General features: G+C 46.0%; 1 protein-coding gene across 1 annotated transcript; it reads right to left on the reverse strand.

Annotated features, from left to right (window-relative positions):
• Positions 1-2,988: 2,988 nt before the first annotated feature.
• Positions 2,989-21,940, reverse strand: NR2E1 (nuclear receptor subfamily 2 group E member 1; the record flags this gene model as incomplete). Its single annotated transcript, XM_079146315.1, has 9 exons — positions 2,989-3,560; positions 7,302-7,407; positions 7,658-7,807; positions 8,195-8,291; positions 10,527-10,673; positions 11,951-12,186; positions 13,731-13,818; positions 17,190-17,335; positions 21,916-21,940. 9 exons carry the CDS (start codon positions 21,938-21,940, stop codon positions 3,398-3,400), a joined length of 1,158 nt encoding a protein of 385 aa, XP_079002441.1. The 3' UTR covers positions 2,989-3,397.
• Between the last annotated feature and the right edge of the window lie 892 nt (positions 21,941-22,832).

Genomic DNA, 22,832 nt, shown 5'->3' on the forward strand with positions numbered 1-22,832 from the left:
GTAATGGCAGAGATGCCCCCAGACAAAGACATTCCAGAGGGAATCAGTATCCTATGGCTTGTCACAGGAATCTTATTCCCTTTTGATTTTACCAAGACTACTTGAAATAGATTATGACTGTACTAGATTTTAATGTGGTTCAGTGATTCTCCTCCCCTTGTCCCACCTGCATGGAAAGAGAATGCTCCTCTGCCCTCTTGAGGTTGAGTTTGGCCTTATGTCTGGATTTGGCCAGTGAAAAGTGAGCGACTCTAGGCAAGTAGCATCTTTAAATGCATTTGCTCTTGTACTTCTGCACACTGTCATGAGAAGAAGCTGCTCTAGAGAAGCTGCCAGTCCCCAATGAGGAAGCCCCGGAGCCAAGCCTTACAGAGCCAAAGGTGACAGGCAATTCTGTGAACAAGGAATTAAATTTGTCGTTACAAACTTTGGGGGTGTTTGTTAACCAGCAGTATCGAAATAAATTTGACTAATACATGATAATACCTGATAATACTCATGCAGCCTCAGACCCATCACCCAGTTTACCAAATCTTGTCTTTGATCTTATAGGTGTGTCACTCTTTTTCCCTTATGAAATAAACCATTAAAGAAACATTTGGTAATCCTCTTGGTATCCTTCATCAATTCCATCAATACCCAGAGGTAACCACTATCATGAGTTATCATTTATCTTAAATATTCACACTCATTTTAAATGTTGGCTATTCATTCATATACCCATAAATATTATCTAGTATTTTTCTGTGAGTTGTAAAACCTAATGTAAATGATGCCAAGCTGTATGTATCCTTTGCAATTCACTTCTCCCCTCCCCTCAAGACCCATGGTGAAACCAGGTATGGTGGTGCACACCTGTAATTTTGTGGCTCAGGAGGCTGAGGCAGGAGGATCTCGAGTTCAAAGCCAGCTTCAGCAACTTAGCAAGACCCTGTCTCTAAATAAAACATTTTAAAGGGTGGGGCTGGGGATGTGGCTCAGTGGTAAAGTGCCCCTGGGTTCAATCCCTGATACCCCCCCAAAAAAAAGACCCACCATGAAATGTGGGCCCTAGACATTCTCTTTAGCTACACTATCTACCACATTGTATCTATTGTCTGTTAATGGACATTAAATATAAACAGGTTTGCAAGGAACATTCTTACATACCTATTTGAGTACTCCTCTGGTTTTCTGTTTCTGGAGTGTGTGTGAGAGAGACTTGGGATTAAACTCAGGGCCTCATGCATCCTAGGCAAGTGCTCTACACTGAGCTACCTCCTCAGTCCAGCCTTGCTTTTCTGTGGAATCAGTAGTAAAGTGCATGATTGATGGAGCTTTCACACATACAGTCTGCAAAATCATTCTCCCCAAGGGCAGAAGAATAAGCAACTCTCACTGGGGCTGACACCCAGGACCCCACAGTGCCATGACCTTGGGCACCTGGATTTCCACCACTGGCCTCTGGCGGTGGGGCCAGTGTTCTGAGATTTGCTGGGAACATCTGGATGGCCTTCTCTTGCTCCATCCACATCTTACTTAACAGTGGAGTTCTTCGTGCTTATCTTTTTGATCATTCAATGATATCAAGTTCCTGGTCAGGACTGAAATGTTGGCAAGAGAGTTAGAAACAGAGGAGGGAATGAAGACCGTTAATCGGCCTCTTTCTTCCTCACACAGCAATTTTTCTAACAGATGCAATTATATTTGAGAGCTGTAGAGAACGGAATCTTATGTTTTATTTCTTTATTCATCACTTTACAAATGGGATTCACTGTAAAAAGGAAATTGCCTTTGTAGTTCAGTTCCTTCGGCTCTGTGCTGCAGTGCTCTGAGCCTCAGTTTTAACACCAGCTGTAGCTGCCGCCACCTCGTATCTGGTGAGTGAGAACCCACCAGGGAGGGTGGTGAGGAAATCAGGCAGATTTCATTTAAATTCAATATATTTTTATTCTTTGTAAATACAATGAGTACAACCTTTTAACTTCACAAATCAGTTAATTCACTTTGTACAAGAAAAGTTTTACTCCTCCTATGATAGTCCAAGTGCTGAAATTTTCTTCTCAGTGCTAGTACCTAATAAATCAAAATGTGAAAAGTACAGCAGCTATTTAAAAATGTTTGTTTCTACATTTCCATAAGTATAGATTTATACCAAAGGAGCAGCTTATAGAGTAGAATGATGTGGTGTGTGTGTGTGTGTGTGTGTGTGTGTGTGTGTGTGTGTGTGTGTGCGCATTCAAGGCTTTACTAGAAACCAGAGTTTTCTGAAAGGCATTGAAGAGTCTCAGGTTGTTAGCAATGGATCAATAGGGAAACCCCTTAGTGCTCATCTCCTTGAAGTTCCTTCTGGCATTGTGTCCGCATTTGTTTACTATCTGCTGTGACTGGCTGAACCACCAGTGTGGACCCCATTGCCTTTGGTTTCAGCACATGACCTTAAAGGGACAGCAATCTGCCTCACTCAATCACTCATCTCCACTTTATTTGGTTTTGCTGTTTTTACTCATCCTCCCTCGACTTGTGTTCTTGTAGTAAAGCTCTTCTATTTTTGAGATGTTATCCAACCTGAAGTCCTGTTGAGAATCTCATTTTTGTCTGCCAATTCCTTTGACAAGGTTGCCTGGCCTATGGTATTAAAAGAGAAGGAAAAGGAAAAGAGAAGAAAGAAAGAAAGAAAGAAAGAAAGAAAGAAAGAAAGAAAGAAAGAAAGAAAGAAAGAAGGAAGGAAGGAAGGAAGGAAGGAAGGAAGGAAGGAAGGAAGGAAGGAAGGAAGGAAGGAAGGAAGGAAGGAAGGAAGGAAAAAACAGAAAGAGAGAAAGGGGTAAAAGGAGATAGAGGAAAAGCAAATCACACAGCATAAGCTACTTTTCACATATTAACTCGGTTCTGAAGGCCACTTAATGATGTATTACGATAGAAGGGAAACTTTTGATAATACTTTTGATTTCAAACCTAACCATTCTTTTTAAAATAAATTCTCCAACATAACATAGTTCCGCAGGCTGCAGTATGATGTTATACACAGAGATATATTGGATCTCCCAACTCTATGTGCTAAAAAGGAAAGGAAAGTACGACTTGTCTTTCAGCTTTTGAAGCTAGGCCAGATCTTCCAGGTCAGAGGCAGAACGGCTCGGCCTGTGGCAGCCCCCAGTTTGCCCCTCCTAGGGCATGGCAGCTGTGACTTCCTGCCATGTGGTCCTCTTGCAACCCCTTTCCTTCCTGGCTGCCCTGCCCTGGTGGAGGCAGCAGGTCATAGCTACTGGAACTGTTGTGTGTCAGTTGGCATTTTTTCCTGAAGGCTACACATTCCCAGGTTTCTGCTTTCTGAAGGGTTTGTTAGTTGAGGCTTGTTCTCCAGGGGTAGAAGTTCATCTGATACTGTCCCATCCTGAAAAGTGGGTACTTTGAGAGTTTAGATATCACTGGATTTGTACATATCTGAAAGCAGTCTTGTGATCGGCACGTTGCCAATGGTTTTTTTGAAAAACACTTCTTCTATGGTTGATGGGCTAATAGAACGTAAAGCTGGCAAAAGCAACAGGAGTTTTCCAAAGCGGCAAGGCTGCGTGGGGTATCTGGAATGCAAGAAGAAGCCATGAGAGTTATGTCAGAGCCCATTGCTAATGGGAATTAACCTTGTGTACTTGAACATACACCATTTCCAGTATAATTCCCTGTTGTAGGCCTCTTGAATAACATACTACCCCTGCAGGAGAGCTCTGCACAGGCACTACTGCTCCTGACTTGCAGGTGGACTACTTGAGACATTGAGAACATAAATGACACCTCCAGAATCACACGGTGACTCTCTCTGCATTAGCAAAGGGGTTGCATTTTGTCCAGAGAAAGAACAGTCTTAAGAAACATGATACTAACTTTAAGCCAAATAATAAACTTAACATTACTACTGTAGAAAATGACTGAGGTGCTGATGATAAAGATGGCTGTAGAACGCACGTTTTCTTGTTCTCAAGGCTCCTTCACAAGGCTACTTCCCTCAAATAAAATGGTTTCTTTTTCTAAGCAATTCTCCAAATTATTATTCAGGCATTATACTTAGTCACTCTCAGGAATAATTCCATCCTTATTACACTGCAAATTAAAGACTAAGTTCTGTTGGGTGGCAGTGCCACCCAACTTTCATGTCAATGAAATTGGCATATAATTAAAGATGTGAGAAATTGCTTAACAATTTCCTCTTTTGGTGTCCAACATACATCTGTACTCAGATGTGCAAGCTCAATTTCCTGCTGTCTTTAGATGCCTGTAAGCCACCTCCTCACGCAGCCCCTCTACCTCTTCAGCCAACAGCTTGAAATCAGGTATCAGCTCACTCCACAAGGAGGGGGTCCCTCCAGTGAAACAAGCCACCTAAAAAAAAACAAACTGAACTGCAGGGCATGCTCTGTGACTAATCCAAGTTCAACCCAGTCCACAAGGCGCGGAAAACCGCGATATCAAAATTCCTTCAAAGGAGTTTAGTAGCTGTGTTTAACTGCCTGGTATCTCTACCCTGAAGATAGAGCTCAGGAGAGCAACTTTCATTTTTGTCTCTTAGCTTTGGGCAAATAAGAATCTCTCTGTTCAAGTAGATACTAGGCTTATAATTCATATGTGTGTCTCTGAAGATCTCATTTGGTTCTTACACTGCCCAGCTTCATGAATGACCACCATGGACAGGGGCCACCAGGCCAGGCCACATTTAATAATGTGATAGAAAATAATGAAGCTTATCTACACTAAAACAAAAGAAAACATAAAAACATAAAATCCACCATTTTTTCTTTTTTGCTGAATGTGTCTGCTAGGGTTCATAGAAAGTAATCCCATGTCTCATGTCTCTCTTTCACTTCGGTCACTTTCTTTCTTCAACAGTTTTTCTTCACGCAGAGCGTCTGAGGCAGAGGCTGCCTAGACAATCTGCACCATGTCTGCAGCATCCCCCACAAATGCCAACCATTGCCCATGGTAAGAAACCATTGTGGGAAATAATGATGTTCACAGGCATGACTTTTTGGAGAAACCATAGACAATTAACTCTTGATTTTCAATGAATAGTTTTCCACTTATTTACTCTCATACTTCCTTTACTCTCTATTTGAGAAAAGGCTGGTTAATGTCAGTCAACAAGAATTAATAGTCTATTACATGTGGAGTAATGTACTACCCAGAAACAGTAACAATGTGTGTGCGTGCGTGAGAGACAGAATCTAACTGTTCAAAACTATTGTTTAGAGTATCTATAGCCCTGACTTCATCCATTAGTATAAATAACAAGAAGTTTCTTTTCCATTTGAAATGTTTTCTGTCTACCACAGGTTCCTGTATTTGAACTTCAGTTATAACATAGTTTTGTGAAATGCCAATTTCTAGTCTTTTCTTTATGCCTTAGATAGAGAAATAGTTCACAGAGCTGTAACAATTAGCTCAATTTGCACATTCACTTTTCATTTCAATTTCAGATTTTATTTTCCTAGACAGGAAAGTGTCTAGGAAAGAGTTAAGGAATAAGGCAGCATCATTTCTGTCACATGTGTGACCCTAGATATTAAGCTACAGCTGTTACTGTTATCATGATATAAGAATCCAATGCTGAAGCAGATGTATTCCTCCCGCAGATCATTTCCTTGTTTGAGGAGTGGGGAAGAAGTTGTGCACTACTTGTTTTTCTTATATAGATTGGTGTTCACTTGTGGAATTCTCCTGGATCATCCTATGGGCAACTCCTTGTGTGCCAGGCTCCCAGCCCTCCCCCTGGAACTCTCTGGCACCCCCCACAACACTGCCATCCACTCCTCCACTGGCTTTCTGCACTCCCTTTTCCCTGCTGAAATCCTTCCACCATTCAGGGAGCAACTCAGATCAATCAGGCTTTCCAGATTTTCCTCATCACCTTCCAACTAATCTCTCCAGCTTCCCATTTTACTTTTCTCTCCTCTCTGGTCTGAACTGGAGTGACATCTCTGCCCACTGCACATGATGGAAGTGGGCATGTCTTTTGTCTTTCTGGTATCCCACAATCCCCACTTGGAGCTTTGTGCATGGTGAGTAGTACTCAGCAAAGCTGGACTGAACCAAAGGCTGAGTACCACATTCTTCTCAGTCTGGTGCTCTTAATATCCTATCAGCTCTGAATGTCAAAGGTCAGTTTTTAGTGGGAGAAAAGTGTCCAAATTATGTACTAATCCATTTTGTCATTTTGTTGTGTTCATTTCATCATTTTGAACAAACATTAACTATTACTAAACATATGTTCTGAAATTCAACATGGATTTTATATTTCAAACCATGGCACTTGACTTTGGAAAAACATATACACATGTACTATCTTTCAACATAGTTTCAATGATATTCCATGGGGAGGTAAGCTTTTATTCATTCAGCTTTCAAAAGGGGATTTATGATAGTAATAAGGAGATACTATTAGAAATGGTGTCACCTCAAACTGATACAGATGACTTGGGATTTCTCTGACTCCTCATGTGTGAGAGGCACTAATGGCCTCTACCCATATCATGTAGCTATTCCTACCATAGTGTCTATGGCTGGCGTTGAGATGATGGAGATATGCTTTCCCAGGTCCCTTTCCAGATCAATCTAGAACAAGAATAAGCAATTCTATTTTTACCTCAGATCCACCACAGTCCTATCTTGGAAAGCTAGAGAGGCTCTATTGCTCTTGACTCCTTTGCATCTGAATACAGAATCAGAAAGTCTACACCTCTTGGTGGGCTTGCCCACTGCTGGAGTCTCGGTGTTAAAGAGTTTCTACAAACAGCTAAGGACAGTCTCTACCAGAGGGCCCTGATTGGTCAGATGTAACCTTGTGGTGCTACTACACAAAATAACAGCTACCCATCACTGAAGTCAAGTAGTGGTTATGTCAAGGAGTGAAGATGGCTTCTCTAGAAAGTTCTCTGGTCCTTTGATTTGGGATTGGCATCTAAGAAAAGGCATCTACTTTTAATCAAGGATGATGCAACCACCATTTAATATACCAACCATAAAACTTCAGATTTGACTTTTGATCCTTTCCATATCCATTCATACAAATGTGCTTAACTATTTCAATTGATCGACTTGTTCATCCAGGACAGCCGTAATGTGTCTGACAATGCTTTCACTTTGATCAACTAATTTGATTTGCTCCTCTCACCCATCCTGAGAGAGAGGCGAGGACATAAATTCTAACTAAATTAACTGGCTGACAACAGGATAATTAGTCACAATGTTTAAACTGGCTTATTCCTGCCTGCTTGCACATTCACAATGGAAGCAATTTTCTTAAGTACATGTTCAAGGCAAACAAGAGTCACCTGGTATGGATGTAGCTGTTGAGAGTTAGCTGAGCCTCATCTTGAAGAGCTGCAATGGCGGCAGCATTCCGGAAACTTCTTAGCTCAGAACCACTGTGTGTAGGAACTAGAAATGAAGACCAGGAAACTGTGATAGGCAGCAGAGGAAATACTGTGGGAATGCACTGCTCTGGAAATGGATGCCCACCAGGAGAGCATGCAGGTCACCACAGCCATTGAAGATGGGGCCAGCCTAATCGGATCAGCTCCCTTGAAACATCACCTCTTTTTGTGAAGGTCAATCTAGACTTTGAGGTGGCTGAATTAATGAGGTGGCAAAACTGGAGAAGAAGAGACAGGGATCTGGGTTTACTTACCAGCTTTGAAAGTGACGATGCATTTCAGACAGGCAAATTCAGTAGCATCTAACCGGAGCTGTCTAAACCGAGCCACCACCTCTTGTAAAGCCTGTATTTCAGATATGATCTTGTTCAGCTTCTGGGAATCTGTGTTGTCACCATTCATGCCTAGAATAAAAATATGGGATAAATATTCTAATATGAAGGCATTTTCATGATTTAATATTGATTTTTGACAAAATCTTGCATATCAATATCTATTCAATTGTCACTCTAAGATATCTGATTCCATGTAAACTGGCTATATTGTATGAAAGTTAATATAAAATCTTCTCTTGGATGATAACAAACACAGTAATTTGCATTTAAATAACAATGCAAGCAGTCATGAATACAACAAAACAACATTATTTGCATTTAAATATAGATTTATAAATGACAGGTATACTCTATTGTTCAGCAGGAATTTGTTATTCTTTACATGTTGTTCTTTTTTCAGTAATGTATTTTTATGGTAATTTCTACAACAAAGTCATTAAATTGTGCAATTCTTACCAGATACAGCCAGTAGAGTGTTAGCATCAACCGGAATGGCCCATTGTGCTATTCCTAGAACAAACAGTTCTCTCCAAGCATCTTCCAAAAGCATCAGCTGTCATACAATAGATGTATAATATAATATAGTGTGTAATTTATAAATTTATAAACAATTCCAGTATGTAAATTTCCATTATTTTAAAGTGTTTTAAATGCCTGTCTTTGGTAATTTTTTTCCCAAATAGTCTAGCTTTCTCTTACTTCCCATATTTTCCGTTTTGAAAAGGTGCCTATAGATATGCACATGCATTTGAGAGTCAGCCATTCCAATTCCTCAAAGTTTGCTTCTCTCAGAAAAGGATTTACCCCTCTTGTCCTTATATCCACTCATTCTTGATCACCTAAAAACTTCTCCAGAGGTCCAGGATCTAAGAAATACCAGCCGCAGCATGGCAGGTGGACTCCCCTGGTACAGAATGCTGTTATTGTCAGGGAGAGGATTCCTAAGATGACAAGTATGGGTCCCCATCTTCCTGGAGGGTTGAGGGGGCTGGGCTGGGAGAGAGATCACTAATTCCCAAGAGGCATGCGGGAAATCAGGGTATAATTATGTTAATCGGGTTTTGCTGAGTTTACCTCATCTCACTGCCTGATTTTTCTGAGACTCATAAGTGGACAGCATCAAGGTGCTTGTCATTTTCATTCTAATAAAATGTGCTACTGAATATTAAAATGAAAATCTGTCTCCTTTTCCAAATTAATATACTGGATTCCACTTCACTGCAGTTTGCTTATTGTCGAAGAATTTCCACCAAAGGGCTAAGTGGTAGACAGTAAGTAAATTCTGTTTGGATTAAAGAGTCTACAAATACTTGTTTTGAGAAAAAAAATACAGCCAATTTGCACACACACACAAACACACATACACACATGAACAGAGAAAATGGGTAGGGCCAACCAGTAAACCTGGCCAAAGATAGGATCTAACTGACTTGAAAAAAATCTCTAATTTTGAAAAATCTCTCTCAAAACTCAGCCAATTCTGAGTGATTAATGTGAAAGAATTTCCTTTTGGGAGCTGAGAATCAAGAAGGCTTGTTACCAAAATCACAAATAAATGGAAAGTTTGAATTTTCAAATACATTATTTTTTAGTTTTATTGTATTAAGTACAAAAAATAATAATTATGAAGTGCAAGGTAACAGTATGTAATTCTGAATATATTTCATGCTGGAAGATTAAATGTTTTCAGTACATTGCCCAGTCTTTGTTTTGTTTGTGTGATACTAGAGATGGAACCCAGGGCCACTGAGCTACATCCCCAGCCCTGGCCCGTCTTTCTGAAGGAAACATATCTCATATTAAAGCTCACTATTATGCTTTCATTGGGTATGAAATGAAGAGTTAAATCTTTTGCTTTTAGAAATACTTACTAAAGCTGGGGGCATAGCTTAGTGGTAGAGCAACGGCCTGTAAGAGGCCCTGGGTTCATCTCCAGCACAGGCAGGGATCGAACCCAAAAAACTACATATTTACTTTTTGGGAAATTTCTCATAAATTTCTGTGAACACATAGGTAATAGTCAATGGCTGTGAATGCCTCATTTTCTTTCTTTCCCTTAAGGTTAGAAAAATGCTGGCAGGGGCCATTACTGATATTCCTAACAACAAAATTTCTGGGTTTGGCACAATGCAATTTTTAGCTACACATAATTTTTCTGCCTCTAAATGTCATTTGTAACCACAGAATTACACAACTTGCCTATTTGTTTACAAAATTCCTAAAAATACTAAAAGAATTACAAAAGATTCTAGCCTGCAGGAGGTGTGAAATGTGCCCTTTCATCTTACATGCAGATGAATCAATAGTCAAAGTCTTTAAAATCTCAATGGAGAATATGAAGCTGAGAATATAATATAATGAAACTAATTCCAATAATCTCATGGGTGAATACTCTTACCACCTTCTGTTTCTCACAGTTCCAATGTTCCCAAGAGAACACTATTTTTATCAATGGTTTTAAAAAGCATTAACATTTTAAAATTTGAGATTAAATTTGATGTTTCAATTAAACTAAAAAAGAGATAATGTTCTTATATATGTTTTTCGAAGACCAGGATCCAGCTTTTCTGGAATAACATAATTGCATGTCTTACTAACAATTCCATAGATAGATAATTTGAATCTTTAGAAAGATGATGGTAAAAATAAATGTTTTCCTCATTGCGGCTAAAAATATATGCCTACCTTGGTGATTTCTCCAGGTATTGTACCATTTGATATGGTTGAATACTATGGCTTCCTTCCCAACCCCCTTTCTCACAAGACCTCTGTGTCCTGTTGATCATACCTGGTCTTGCAAAGACAGCGTTGAAAAAGCTGGCACACTCTTAGCCCACTTGATGCTCATAAAAAGAAGCCTGGCAGCTGATTCACACACTGACTCTGTAGCTACTTCATAGAGATACATTGGGGTCCCATTCACTTCATGGGGGTACTAGGAGGGGAAGAAAGAGAGACACCTAGACGTGAGGAAACAATAGCTTTGCAAGAAGTGCCAACCTTTCAATTTTCTAATAAAAACAGGGGAGGAGATGGAAAGAAATCTATATACCCCTCTTAAATGTACAGTTGCCATAGGTGGGTAAAAAAACAAACATTTGTATCTATAGAGTTTTGGAAATGATGCCTGTTGAGGAAAGCCCGTTTCCACTCTTTGGGGGCTTCTCCCTTCCAGAGGGGTGTCTGACTTTTTCATCCCATACAGGAAATTTTCTTTGGGCTGAGCCAAGTCGTAGGCCTGGCTCCCAATTTAGACAAGAGCTGGTTGCATTTGTGTAAATAAAAATAGATGTGAAAAAAGTATAAATTAATAGGCATCCCAAACACAAATATGCATATGAGTATTTTTAGAAAGGATTAGTATATTATGGAAATATTTCAATTAGACATCTTAATCATTCACAGAGCATTCCCATTCATAACTGACAACATATTCATAACACTACTTTTCCAAGCTTATTATACACATCAAGGGTAAGAAAGCAATATTAAATATTGTGCGTGTGTATGTGCCCAGGTGTTTGGCTTCCCTGCAGTGTGGGGCTGCAGCTGGCCCTCCTCTGGGGAAAATCCTAGGCCCTTCTCCCTCTGGAATGGAAACCTTGGAAGATATCGGCAAGAGGCCTGGAAAAGTAGTCCCTAGATGGCGCCTTCCCAGGTGGTTCAGGCTCAATCTTGGTGTAAATTCTTGTGGCTCTGAAGGCAGTAAGGGGAGCAGTAACCATGTGAACTCCACATTTCTCTCCTGCACCAGGGAGACCCACCACTTTGCCCAAGATAATAAATAGATCCCAGAGATTCACAACTCAGGGGCTGTATTCCAGATGGAGTCAACTGCTTTCTTCTAAAACGAAGGTCTGTTCTTCTGGCTTTTGGGAACCTAAGACTGCCCCTCTGGGGCTGGATAAGGCTCCACTCCACCTCCAATCACCAGTGGGGTTTCCAAAAGTTGCAAGTTTTGGGCCTCCACACCAAAATTGCTGAAAGGGAATTTCTGGGTTGCGGGCCTGGTAGTCCACACTTGTAGCCACTCAGAAGGTGACTCTACACTAAAGTTTGAGAATTTTTGGCTCAAAGGGAAGAGTGGAAGGCCTAAAAGTGAGCACCCAGGAAGTCTTTTGCCTGACCCCATCATAATTCGGAAGAACTCAGTGAGCCTTACTCCACCCTCTGCTCGGCTTGAGTCCCTTCCTGCCCAACAAGGCCACTGACCTTGGGTGTGGGCTGAGCCAGGCTCACGAGTGTCTGCCGCTCAGGAGTGGCGGACACCGCGGCCAGCTCCAGGCTGTGCGGCTCCAGCTGTGTGACGGCGGTGAAGAAGGCTGGAGCGGGCAGAGCGGCGGAGGGGAAGTGTGTGGCTGCCCCGTTCTCCTCCTTGTGTCCACGAAAGTAGAGGGCCACCTGTTTGCGAATGGTGGATGTCCGAGGACCCCTCTCGTGCTGCACAGCTGCAGAGATGAACAGACAGACAACACATCCAGGATCAGAGACGCGGCCACACTTGGCCGCTGGGTGCTCAGCGCCACCTTGCCTCCATCCCAATGTCACATCAGGGCTGGCAAGTCATCCAAGAGGCGCAGAGAAGGAGGGAGAGGGAATGTGAGCGCAGAAGGCGCTCCGATAAACGTTTAATTCCTACATTGTATGGATTAGGAAGCTGAGGCCAAGAAGAGGAGCCTTTATCCCAAGGGCCACCATAATGTTCTGGCCTCGAGCAAGACTACGAGTGTTCTCGGTGGGTTCAGGGCTCATCCTCACCCAGGGGCTAGCAAGGAAACCACAGACTGGGCAGGTGTAGCGAAGTGCCCTAGCCCCCACGACGTGGAGATGGAGTGTCACTCACAGCTAGGCACAAAGTCTCTATACAGACATTTCCGGCTCCGCCCAAGAACAACTCCCCCCACCTCCAGACCCGCCCCCACAGGAATAGCTTTGGCTTCCAAGGCCCCAAGGAGAAAAGGACCCGAGCCTCGGGGACGCTGGGGGATGGGACCTGGGAGAGCCGCTCTCCGAGTGCGCTGGAGGAAGGCAGGGGAGATGTGACAATTACCACCAACAGTTTAAACAAACAAATTAATTCAGGGCAATCTTCCGCCCGCCGAGCTTGACAACTTGTCAATACACAAGTTCAACAGGTTGGACGCTCCCTCCTGCTTCCTGCGCAGTGGAGGAAGCAGCTCCCCCGGATAGGCGCTGTGCCTCAGGCAGCTGCCACCCGCCCTGGCCGCCTCCACCGCAAGGCCCGCTCTGCACCCACTCCCTAGACCGCATTCTGCCCTCCCGCCCAGTACCCCTCGTCCATGCCCGGGTCTGGAGGCGCCCTCGCCAGGCCACGACGGGGGACTCGGCTTGGACTGGGCGCTACGCCCAGGTAGCATCCTGAAGTCTAAGGGGAACTGGGTGTCGGAGGCACCCATGGCGTCACCCGGTCTCTCCAACCCCTTTTCTCGCTTTCCTGTAGAACCGAGAAAAGGTTCTGAAAAAGCCTTGACCCGCCTAATGTCATACTAATTTTGGTATTTGTGAATTTGCAAAAAGGAGCTTGAATTTCCCGTTTTCGTGCCTCGCTCTCTCCTCCAACACGCCACCATTGCTCAGCCCCCACAATCTCCTTCCAAGGAGATTATCTAGACTGAGATCCTGGGGGAGGATAACAGGCCTAGGGAGTGACCGCAAGGTTTGCAAAAAGAAGCAAAAAGAGAACTAGGACTCTCGTGTCTGGAGCTGCCTGAGGTTCCCGCAACGCTGACTTTCTGAGGATGCTTTGGGGGCGCAAGTTTCCGATTTGGGCATGGGAGTTTAGTGGGGTGAGTGGATGACTCGTGCAAAGACGAAGAGGATACCACTGAAAGCCCGAGGCCAATTCCCAGCATCTGGAAAGAAGTGTTCTGTTCAGGAGATGATTTACATGCATAGGAGTGCCGTGTATTATCTGAACATATAATTTACTTACTACTCAATCAACATTACAATAAAGGGATGTACTGATTACCATCTTTGTTCATGTTGACTTCCAAACACTTCTTCAGCCGACACGCCCTGCACTGGTTCCTGTGTGTCTTGTCTACCGGGCAGCCTCCCTGGAACAGAGCGCAGGCGGTCAGTGACCCCCAGGGCCTTTAGGCTAGAAGCTCGTGCCTGTGCGTAAGGAACGGCCTGGGGACCTCGCCAGACCACAGACCCCGGATCAGTAAGTCCAGGCTCGGACACACTAGAGACTTGGGCAGGTAGGGGGCTAGAACTCCGGGGGCACTGCAAGTGGGTCAGCCCCTGACCCTATGGATCGACAAGGAGGAAAAGTCCTCCTCCCAGCAGGGGATCAGAGAGCCTGGTTTGCCAGATCCCGCAGGACTGAAAGAAGGTCGCGAGGGGCAGTTTCGCCAGTGGCAGTGGTTTGCAACGAATAGACTTTTCAGGACCGAAGACAGCGACCTGGCCCTAAGCTTGGTAAGGAGCAGGTTTGCTAGTCAAGATCCGCCCCAAATCCTCTTCCCTGCTAACCATTCTTTCTGCTTTCGGGTCTTGAGTCTCTCTTTGACCACTTTCTGGGTGAGCCCATTTATCTGATAGCTAAATCTCTCCCGTTTATTCTTCACTGTTCTGTTTCCTCTCTTACGTTTTTGTACTTGAGGCCATTTTTGTAACTAGCATGTTGAGACAGCTCTCAAGTCTTAAAGACTAGCCTCAGTCCAGATTAATGGAAACACAGCCATTCCCAGGAAGTGAGAGAAAAGCCAGAGTGCTTGGGATGGCAAGGCCTACCTACAGAAGGTGAGGGAATGAAGGGAGGAGCCCCAGACCTGGAGAAAATCTAGAAATGTCTACTGTGTAAATACACCCAGGAAGATAATATGAGGGACTGTCTGAAAACGGTAATAGGGATAGATAATATTAACATGAAAACTGACAAATAGGTAATTGCCACTTTAGAAATATTTATCTGACACAAGTAAGAAAATAATTGTCTTATTAGTATGATTTTCTGGGGAAAAAGTGTTGGCCATTAAAAGAGGAAATTCACAAGTTAAGTTTCTTTTGGAATTTATTCAGTATTAGGTGTAATTACTGAGGAAACATACATGGATACATAAAGAGGCATATGTACTTAAGTTTTAATTTTTATGTAATTTTACCTTTGGTGGTGCTGAGGATCAAATCCAGAACCTTGAGTATGCTAGGCAAGCACTCTACCACTAAGCTACATCCCCAGTCCTGTGTACAGTTATTTTATACATAAAAAATATCTAAGAAGTTTGGTGCTTTCCTGTATTTATATAAGTTGCCTCTGTTGTATTTGTAGTGGGAAGGAAGAAAATAAAATATATGTCTTTATGTTTTGCTTCATGACCTCAAATATTTGTATATTCTGAAATAGGAGTGAGTACATTTGCCCCTGAAATATCCTTTAGGGAAAATAACACACTTGAATACAGAGTTTTATATGATTATACTCCTCCAATTAAAAATATGTTGTTTTAGGTTGGGGGTTCTAGCTCTGTGGTAGAGTGCATCCCTGGCATGCATGAAACCTTGGTTCAATCTCCAGCACCAAAAACAAAGCTGAACAAACAATGTGTCTGCTTGTTTAGAGATGGGGGCAGTTCATAAAAATTTCTAAATGTCTTCATTACTGTTAATATTAATTGAAATATTATTTACTTGGTCTTAAAACAAGAGAGGAAGGAGATAATTTTTAGTTTCTAAGAGTATTCTTCAGGGCATTTTGGGCCAGTGTAATATAGCTCAATGTAAAGAGATTTAAAGAACTTATTAAGTATAATCAAATGTCTGTCCCCAAATGATATCTCCCCAGTATTCTGATAAACATGCAAAGGCAAAATAGAAACCTTATTAGTTCTTTAGTGTGTTTTCACATCAGATAAAAATGTATATAAATTTCTGAAGCCTGGGAGAAGAAGGAATGAGTGCCTCAGCTCAGCCCCTTTATTCTCTTTGCAAGAAAAGGAACACCAGGCCTGATGAGTCTATTATCCCTCCTTTACAAGCATTTGGACTGATATCAATATGTTTGGATAGCCATCTCCTTTTAAAATATCAAGTATAACATCTGAGATTTCCCAATTCTGTAGGCTGCACAAAAAATAAAAGATTATTAAAGTAGAAGCCTGCTCAAATCTGACAACACACAGTAATCCCAACTCTGTAGAGCTACTGGGGTACAGTACTATGTCCATATATAATGTGATGTGTCCATAGGGTAAAGCTAGAAACTGATAGAGAGCTAAGTATCCAATTATACAGGTAACAGGGCTAAAGAGTTGAAAATGACATCCCCAGTGCAAATATATTCAAGTATTTGCTGCCAATTCAAATCTATCAGAAATTGATAGGAGTAGACATGCCTTCAGAAAAAGAAGTCAGAATAATTCGCTAGTATCGGATGATGAATGCGTGTGCTCATGTGTATCATATATATTAATTAGTGAAAGCCTTTTGTCATTTTGGATACCAAAGGATACTTCTGACTCTCAGGGATCTTCCCAGGAATGAAGACAGAGGCTTCTGTGCTGAGGGTCTGTGTGCCCGGCTAAAGAGAGGGCAAAGTGTACAAACAGAAGGTTGATCTCCTAGGTTGAAATAAGTCGATTACTGAGCTGTAAACTGAGTCAATCAGGGGTTTCCGCTCACTTTGTCTGGAAGCTCTGGCTCATGCTCAGCTAATACCCTGACTGTCCTGTCTCTTGGAGATAGTTCTGCTGGCTGGAGACTAATACACAACCAACCAGGCACATCTTCTAAGCAGAACAGGTGGAAGAAGATATGGGAATTTGGGGAGGATTCCAGTTGCACCCTCCTTTGAGCTTTCTTTTCTTCCTCACCCTGCCCTTTTCAGACAAGGCCCAGGTAAAGTCACATGGATGCTGAAGCCCTATCATCCACTTTCAGAACAGCTCTGCTTCTCCCTAGCTAAGGCTTAGTAGTGGTGACCTTAACTCATACCTATGTGCCTTTACCTCTGCCATCCCAGTGGTCCGGACACTGAACTTGGGTGCTGCTAGAAGCGGGGGTCAGGTGGACAGGCAACTTAAGGTAGCCCTTTCTCCTACTTGCTTCTTGTGGTTTAGATTCTAAAGTTCCTTAGGTCTCTGGCAGGCTTGTAGCCACTAGGCAAGGGCTATACCCAGTGTCAAAAATCTGTCAGGGGATTTAAAAAAAAAAAAAAAAAAAAAAAAAAAAAAAAAGCGTAGGCAAGGTATGGGATTTCAGACTTCCTCCTGCAAACTCATCCGTCTTCCTTTAACTTATCAGGCCTTTCCTGAGCCGAAGGGCCTCCCAGAGCTGGGGCAGAAAGGAGGGGAGAGGAAGGGAGAGGCCGGGACTTGGCCTCTCCGCGGCAGGGTGGAAATTCAGAGAAGGCCTTGGCACAAAGGAGGGGGAGGCATCAGAGGGGAGCCGGGCAGTGAAGCCCTGGCAAAGGTGGCTAAGGTACCTGGTTTCCAGATTTGCAGACATATGTCCTATTCCTTCGGATACTCCGCTTGAAAAAACCCGAGCAGCCGTCGCAAGCGTAGACCCCGTAGTGTTTTCCCGAGCTGCGGTCACCACACACTTTGCAGGGGATATCTAAAATGCGGCCTGAGATGGCAGGGAAGATGGGGGGGGGGGGTAAGAGGCGAGAGGGAGAGGAGGGAGGAGAAGAGGGAGGAAAGGGGAGAGGGAGAGAGAGATGCTAAGCAATCTGACCTCTGAAGGGATTAGCATCGAAGCTGCGGTAAAAGCAAATAATGAAGTGATTTTATAGCCAAACTTTTTTTCCTTGAGCAAGTGTCAGTTTCCTACAATGAGCATTATTCATGCACCGCTACATGTATTTGGGTCTCCCCTAATCGCCGAGACCCATTTTGGAATAAAAGATTACAGCAGGCCCGGGCGGCAGTACAGCCCGCCGCTGCCTTTCTGCTCCGCAGAAAGTTTGGCCGCCTCCCTCCTCAGCTCTTGCATTTAACAGAGAAAGTTGTTAGTGAGCGCGCGAGGAGACAAACTTGAAATGTAAAAGGGAAAAGAAGAAAAACAAACACGGCTGGAACCAGAGATGGCAGCTGGAAGGCAATCGAGTTTTCTCTGAGCTCCGCCGGGCGGTTGTTATTATTAGGATTATTATTGTGATGCTAATACTCAGATTATTAATGATAATAAGGGTAGTGGTAATTGCCCAACTTTCTCTTTTTACCTATTAAGAAAATGCTTGGTGGATCGCTTTTGAGAAATTATTTTTTTAAGAAAAAAATTTCTCCGCAAAGTAGCACGGGTGTAGGATGAGAGAGGAGAGCGACTCAAGTTGTCGATTTCCTGACGAGTTAGTGTGGGACAGCCATCTCTTCTACTCCCCTAAAAGGCTGGCCTCCTCTTATTTAGTCCTGTGTGAGTCTTCCTCTGGGTTTTTTTGCCGCTGGCAGAGGCTGATTTTTTTTTTTTTTTTTAAGGGCTCTAATTTCTCAAGGCTGTTTCCCCACCCCCACTGAACTCCTGCTCCAGAGAACTTTACTTGGAATCCCCCGAACCTGGGGTGGTCGCGGCCCCTGGAGAAGTTAGGGAGAGGGTAATATGCAAAAATTCAGAAAGCGGGGCGGGGGCGGATTGTTTTTCTCTAAGGTTCAAGAGTCCAACAAGTGCCTGAATCCGTTTATTGGGATTTAGAAATCCTTCCTCCCACAAAACAAAGGGAGTATTTTAAAAAGTGTTAACACTTTAATAAAATATTACTTAATAACAATTAACTTATTAACGCTTGATTTTCCCATCGCTACCCGTCGGAAGGCCTCCTGTCTGGGCCCGGGAGAGCTCAGGCCTCGGGGAAACTCAACAGCTGCTCTGAGAGCACTTAGGTTGGGGTCGGCAGAGGCTAGAGACCACTCAGCGAGGGGAACAAGGAAGGTGAGGACGCGGCCTGGGGAGGGACCCGAGGCATCACAGGTGGAAACTCGCTTGGACTCCGAGGCGTCGGGGCGGGCTTGCACCCCGGGCCCGGGCCTCAGCCTCAGGTGGAGGGGGGAGAGAGGGGGACCGGGCTGTGAGGGGAGGTCGGTAACGACCAGGCTCAGCCCGGGTAATTACAACCCCGCCGCAGCACCTGCCTATAGAGCCACCAGTGACCCGTCAAAAAGAGTAGCATGGGAATTCGGACCGCGACAAAGGACGGTGGGGGGAGGCGCTCGGCGCTGTGGCCACCGCCTTGGAGCCCCCTCTCCCGCAGGGCGGGAGGGAAGGTTGTGCTAGGGGAGGGAGGGGCTGGAGAGAGCCCACTGAGGCCACAGCGGGTCTTGTCCTCAACCTCCTCAGGGAGTCTGTCACTGAGCCCGAAGGAATTCACGGCCGCCCAGGAGCCCGGCCAGCTCTGCTGCACCGCACTCAGTCTGGAAGCAGAAAATTTGATTTCCACGTTTTGCAAGCATCCTCTCCTGCATAACGCCTTCTGGACGCGCTGGAGTCCCTGTTGGGGCCCAGCAATACTGTCGCCCCAGCAGTCCTCCTCTTCCCCATGGCACTCTTGATGCCAAGATGAGTGTGTGGGAGGAGCGGTGACGGGGTCTTCCCTGCTTCCCATCCAGACGGGAGGCCAAGGACACACTTCTCTGGAGAAGCCGATGGGGATGGAGGGAAGACCACTGCGGGATTGGTGACCCTACTCTGGCTCCCTGGGCCGGGACTCCCGGATGGTCGCCACTTGGGTTGCCACCGCTGCAGGTCGACCTTGCCAAGGGGCAGGCCTGATGCGGTGGCTCCTGGGGCAGATTAGATTCAGGAAAATGGACTGGGGCGGGGCACAGGAGGGAGGGACGCGAAAATTCCTGGGCATAGCGGGTCTGCGCCTCAGACTCCGCCACCCAGCCACGTTAGGGTGACTTGGGGTCACGAGACACACTGGTTGACCCTGTTGCAAAGCTCCTCTCATTTAGCAAGCCGAGCGAGCTGCGACCTGAGGCGAGCCAGAGTTTCCTCAGGCTGGAAAACCGTTCTTAACTTCCCTCGCCAGGGGGTCCCCTCGGGGCTTTTTGTCTGTCATAATTGCCTAAAGATATATGGCAGCTTCGATTACTGTAATTACCATCAGAGGCTGTTGAAAGAAGTTAGTCTGGGCTGCAGGGGTGACTGGCCAGGGTCTTGCTACCACCTAGGCGGGGCTCCGAGTGACATCGCTCTGCCCTCCAACCGTGCGAAGCCGAGCAAGGCGGGAGGTGAAGACCTCCGCAGCCCAGCGCGGTCCTGACCCGGCCTGCTGCGCGCCGACCCCCGCGCCGCCCCAGACCTCAGGTTTCGGGCGGGCTGAAGCCACAGGTCTGAAGAGCGCCTGGAAGCAGCGGCGCCGTGGGCCGGGGCTGCTGTCCTGCCTACCTAAGCAACCTCAGCAGCGGAGTCCAACCTGAACCAGGCTTAAGGCTTCCAAGGTCGAACTCGGGCTTGGCAAGTTGGGAAGCTCTCAAGTTTCCCTAATGTGCCCACTCTGCCTTCCCCCACCCCCAAATCCTGAGGGTCCGCCCGTGTCCTAGTCCACAGATAGCGGGCTTGCCCCTTTCCTGGTCACTGAGGCCTCACCTTTCAAGTCCCCAGGTATCTCCGCATCCCAGGAAGGCAAAAGAGCTCGAGGTTCCTTACTTCCAGGGCCGCAGACCAGGCCTGTCCCAGTGCGAACGAGCCAGGAGGCCTGCCCAGGCCCACGGGCTTCGTTTTTTTGAAAAAGACCTAGAATGCGACAGGAAAGGCCTCCTTCTTCGCCTCCTGGGAAGGGCACGCACTCGGGAACAGGGGCAACAAAAAGCGAGCCCGCCTCACTTCCCAGAGATTCTCAACAGCTAGTGCAAGGGTAGGCCCTAGGCCAAGAGGAACCGCCAGTCTGCGCAAGGGTCGGCTGTGTATTTCGATTGCAGTTGAGGTCTCTCTCTCCTCTCTCTGGTCTAGCTTGAAATATTTCTCCTTTTCTCTTTTTGTTCACGCTCACTTTGCTCTGATTTTTTTAAAACGGCATTACCCTAATCAAAACAAATGAACAAAATAAAAACACAATCTACTTCTTGCGGGGGTGGGAGGGAGGGGGCGGGAATTACACCCCTCTTAAGTGAAACTTCATTATCAGTCCTCACAAGTATCTTGGACTCTACCAACTTTCAAAGAGTCAGGACAATGAGGGCGAGTGAGGGGGGGAGGGGGCTGGAAGGACGCACTGAGCGCCAAAAATGTTATAGGCGAAAACACCGGCGGCGGGAGAACTCCGGGATGTGAGGACTGTGGCAGTCACAGAACTGGACACTGGAACCCGCAGCCCCCGACCCGGAGAAGGCGGGAACTGAAAAGTCTGGGGGAGACCCGAGCCCCGCGGCCGTGCTTTACCAACGCCGGCGCAGGCCTGCACATTCTCGGGTTCCGCTGGGACTGCACACACAAATGCCCTCACACTCACAAGTAGCCCAGCACTCCCGAAGTAGGGTGGTTAGAGGTGGGCTGCTGATTGGCATTGGGGGAGAGTGGCGGCGGCTAAGGAAGTTTGAGGAAGGAGAGAGCGCGCGGAGGGAGCAGGCCGCGCACTCCTGCCTCTGCTGAGCTTCGGCTCGAAAAGTCCTTGGGATTAGGGATTTGGTTCTCTTTGCTAGAGTGGTTCGCCATACTTTAAATTCCCCAGTTATGACCTATGCGGATTTAGGATTAAAGAAAATGTGACTTTTAAATTGTTTCTGCTTCCCAGTTTTGCAGGATTATTTGAAATAGCTAGAAAAGGGGTGCAAAGCATTCCATTCAAAATCCGCTTTGCAGAGAGTTGCTTTTGCGCGCTGGAGCTAGGAGTTTTGAGCGAATGTGTTATTGTGCTGCCGCCTGGAGCTGCGGCCCAGTTCCCGCCCCCGTCCCACCCCTCCCATCCCCAGCACCTGGCGGCTAAATGGAAACAACTCGCTGGACTGGTGGGCTGAGTGGGTCGCAACCTTTCCACCATTCCAGAGAGAGGGGGAAATCAAGCAATCTAGAAGCAACGAAATTGCTCTCCACTCTTCACGAAACCGTCCGACTCACGGTCTACGAGGACCTGGGCCAAAGGGCACTCACCCGCTGACGTCCCTCTCTGGGGCTCTGGAGCCACAGTGCTCCGAACAGGATCTCCCTGACCTCCCGCCAGCCCACCTCAGGCTGCGCGCCTGGGCCCCACCGCGGCCGGGAGAGGTACCCACTTGTTGATCCTGCCGGCTTGCTCATGCTGGCGGTCCCGGGGCGGAGCGGTTGGTGGGCACTGCCGGAGTCCCGGCAGGCAGCGCCCGCCTCGCTGCCGGGCGCCGCAGCTCGCCAGCCGCCCTCCAGCCTGCAAAGCTTCGGAACCCGACAGGTGGGTATCGATCGCGCGCGGCGCTGCTCTCCCGGTGCTCAGAATTCGTTCCACAGTGGAAATTTAAGCATCCTTAAGTTTCTTCCCGCCTCTTGCAAAACTGCGGCTGCTGGGACTGCTGCTTAATATGGATATACACATGGACAGACAGATGGAGAGATGGACAGGAAGGCTGAAGAAGGGAGGACAGTGCGAGAAGGGTATTATTGAAAGACAGATGGAGACACGAAAATGGTCTGCCTATGGAACAAAAAGGGTAAAATCCCTCTCTTTTCCCATTCCTGTCAGAGTCTTCAACCTCTCCCTCTACATAGGCATGCAGAGTGTGGACAGATCTCTACAGACCGCTGGTCTTCTAAGGAAAGACGGAAAACACAACCGCAGGCTCAGAGGCAGATGGGCTCCGTGCTGCCGGAACGGAGCCGAGTGGGCAAACTAGATGGCTGGGAAATCTTCCGAGGGAAGAAGCGGCCAGGTCCGGGCTTCCGGGGAGAGCCGCGCACACAGCGGCAAAGGGTCCCCGAAGTTCATTACCCCGTGACTTTGTGCCTGTCGCTGCGGGTTGGGTCCTCTGTAATATCTCCAGAAGCGCTCTGACAGGCAGCCGCGGGGAGGGGAATAGGGCGTCCCTGGCCCACTTAGCTTTTCCCCCAACTCCTGGCGGGGTCTGACGTCAGCCATGTGCGGGGAGGAGATGGGAAGAGGGAGGGGGTTAAATGCTAATGATATTAATGAACCTCCAAGCGGCTCCCAAAGAAAATGCAG

This window comes from Sciurus vulgaris (assembly GCF_902686455.1).
Source record: "Sciurus vulgaris genome assembly, chromosome: 7".
NCBI classification, from domain to species: Eukaryota; Metazoa; Chordata; class Mammalia; order Rodentia; family Sciuridae; genus Sciurus; species Sciurus vulgaris.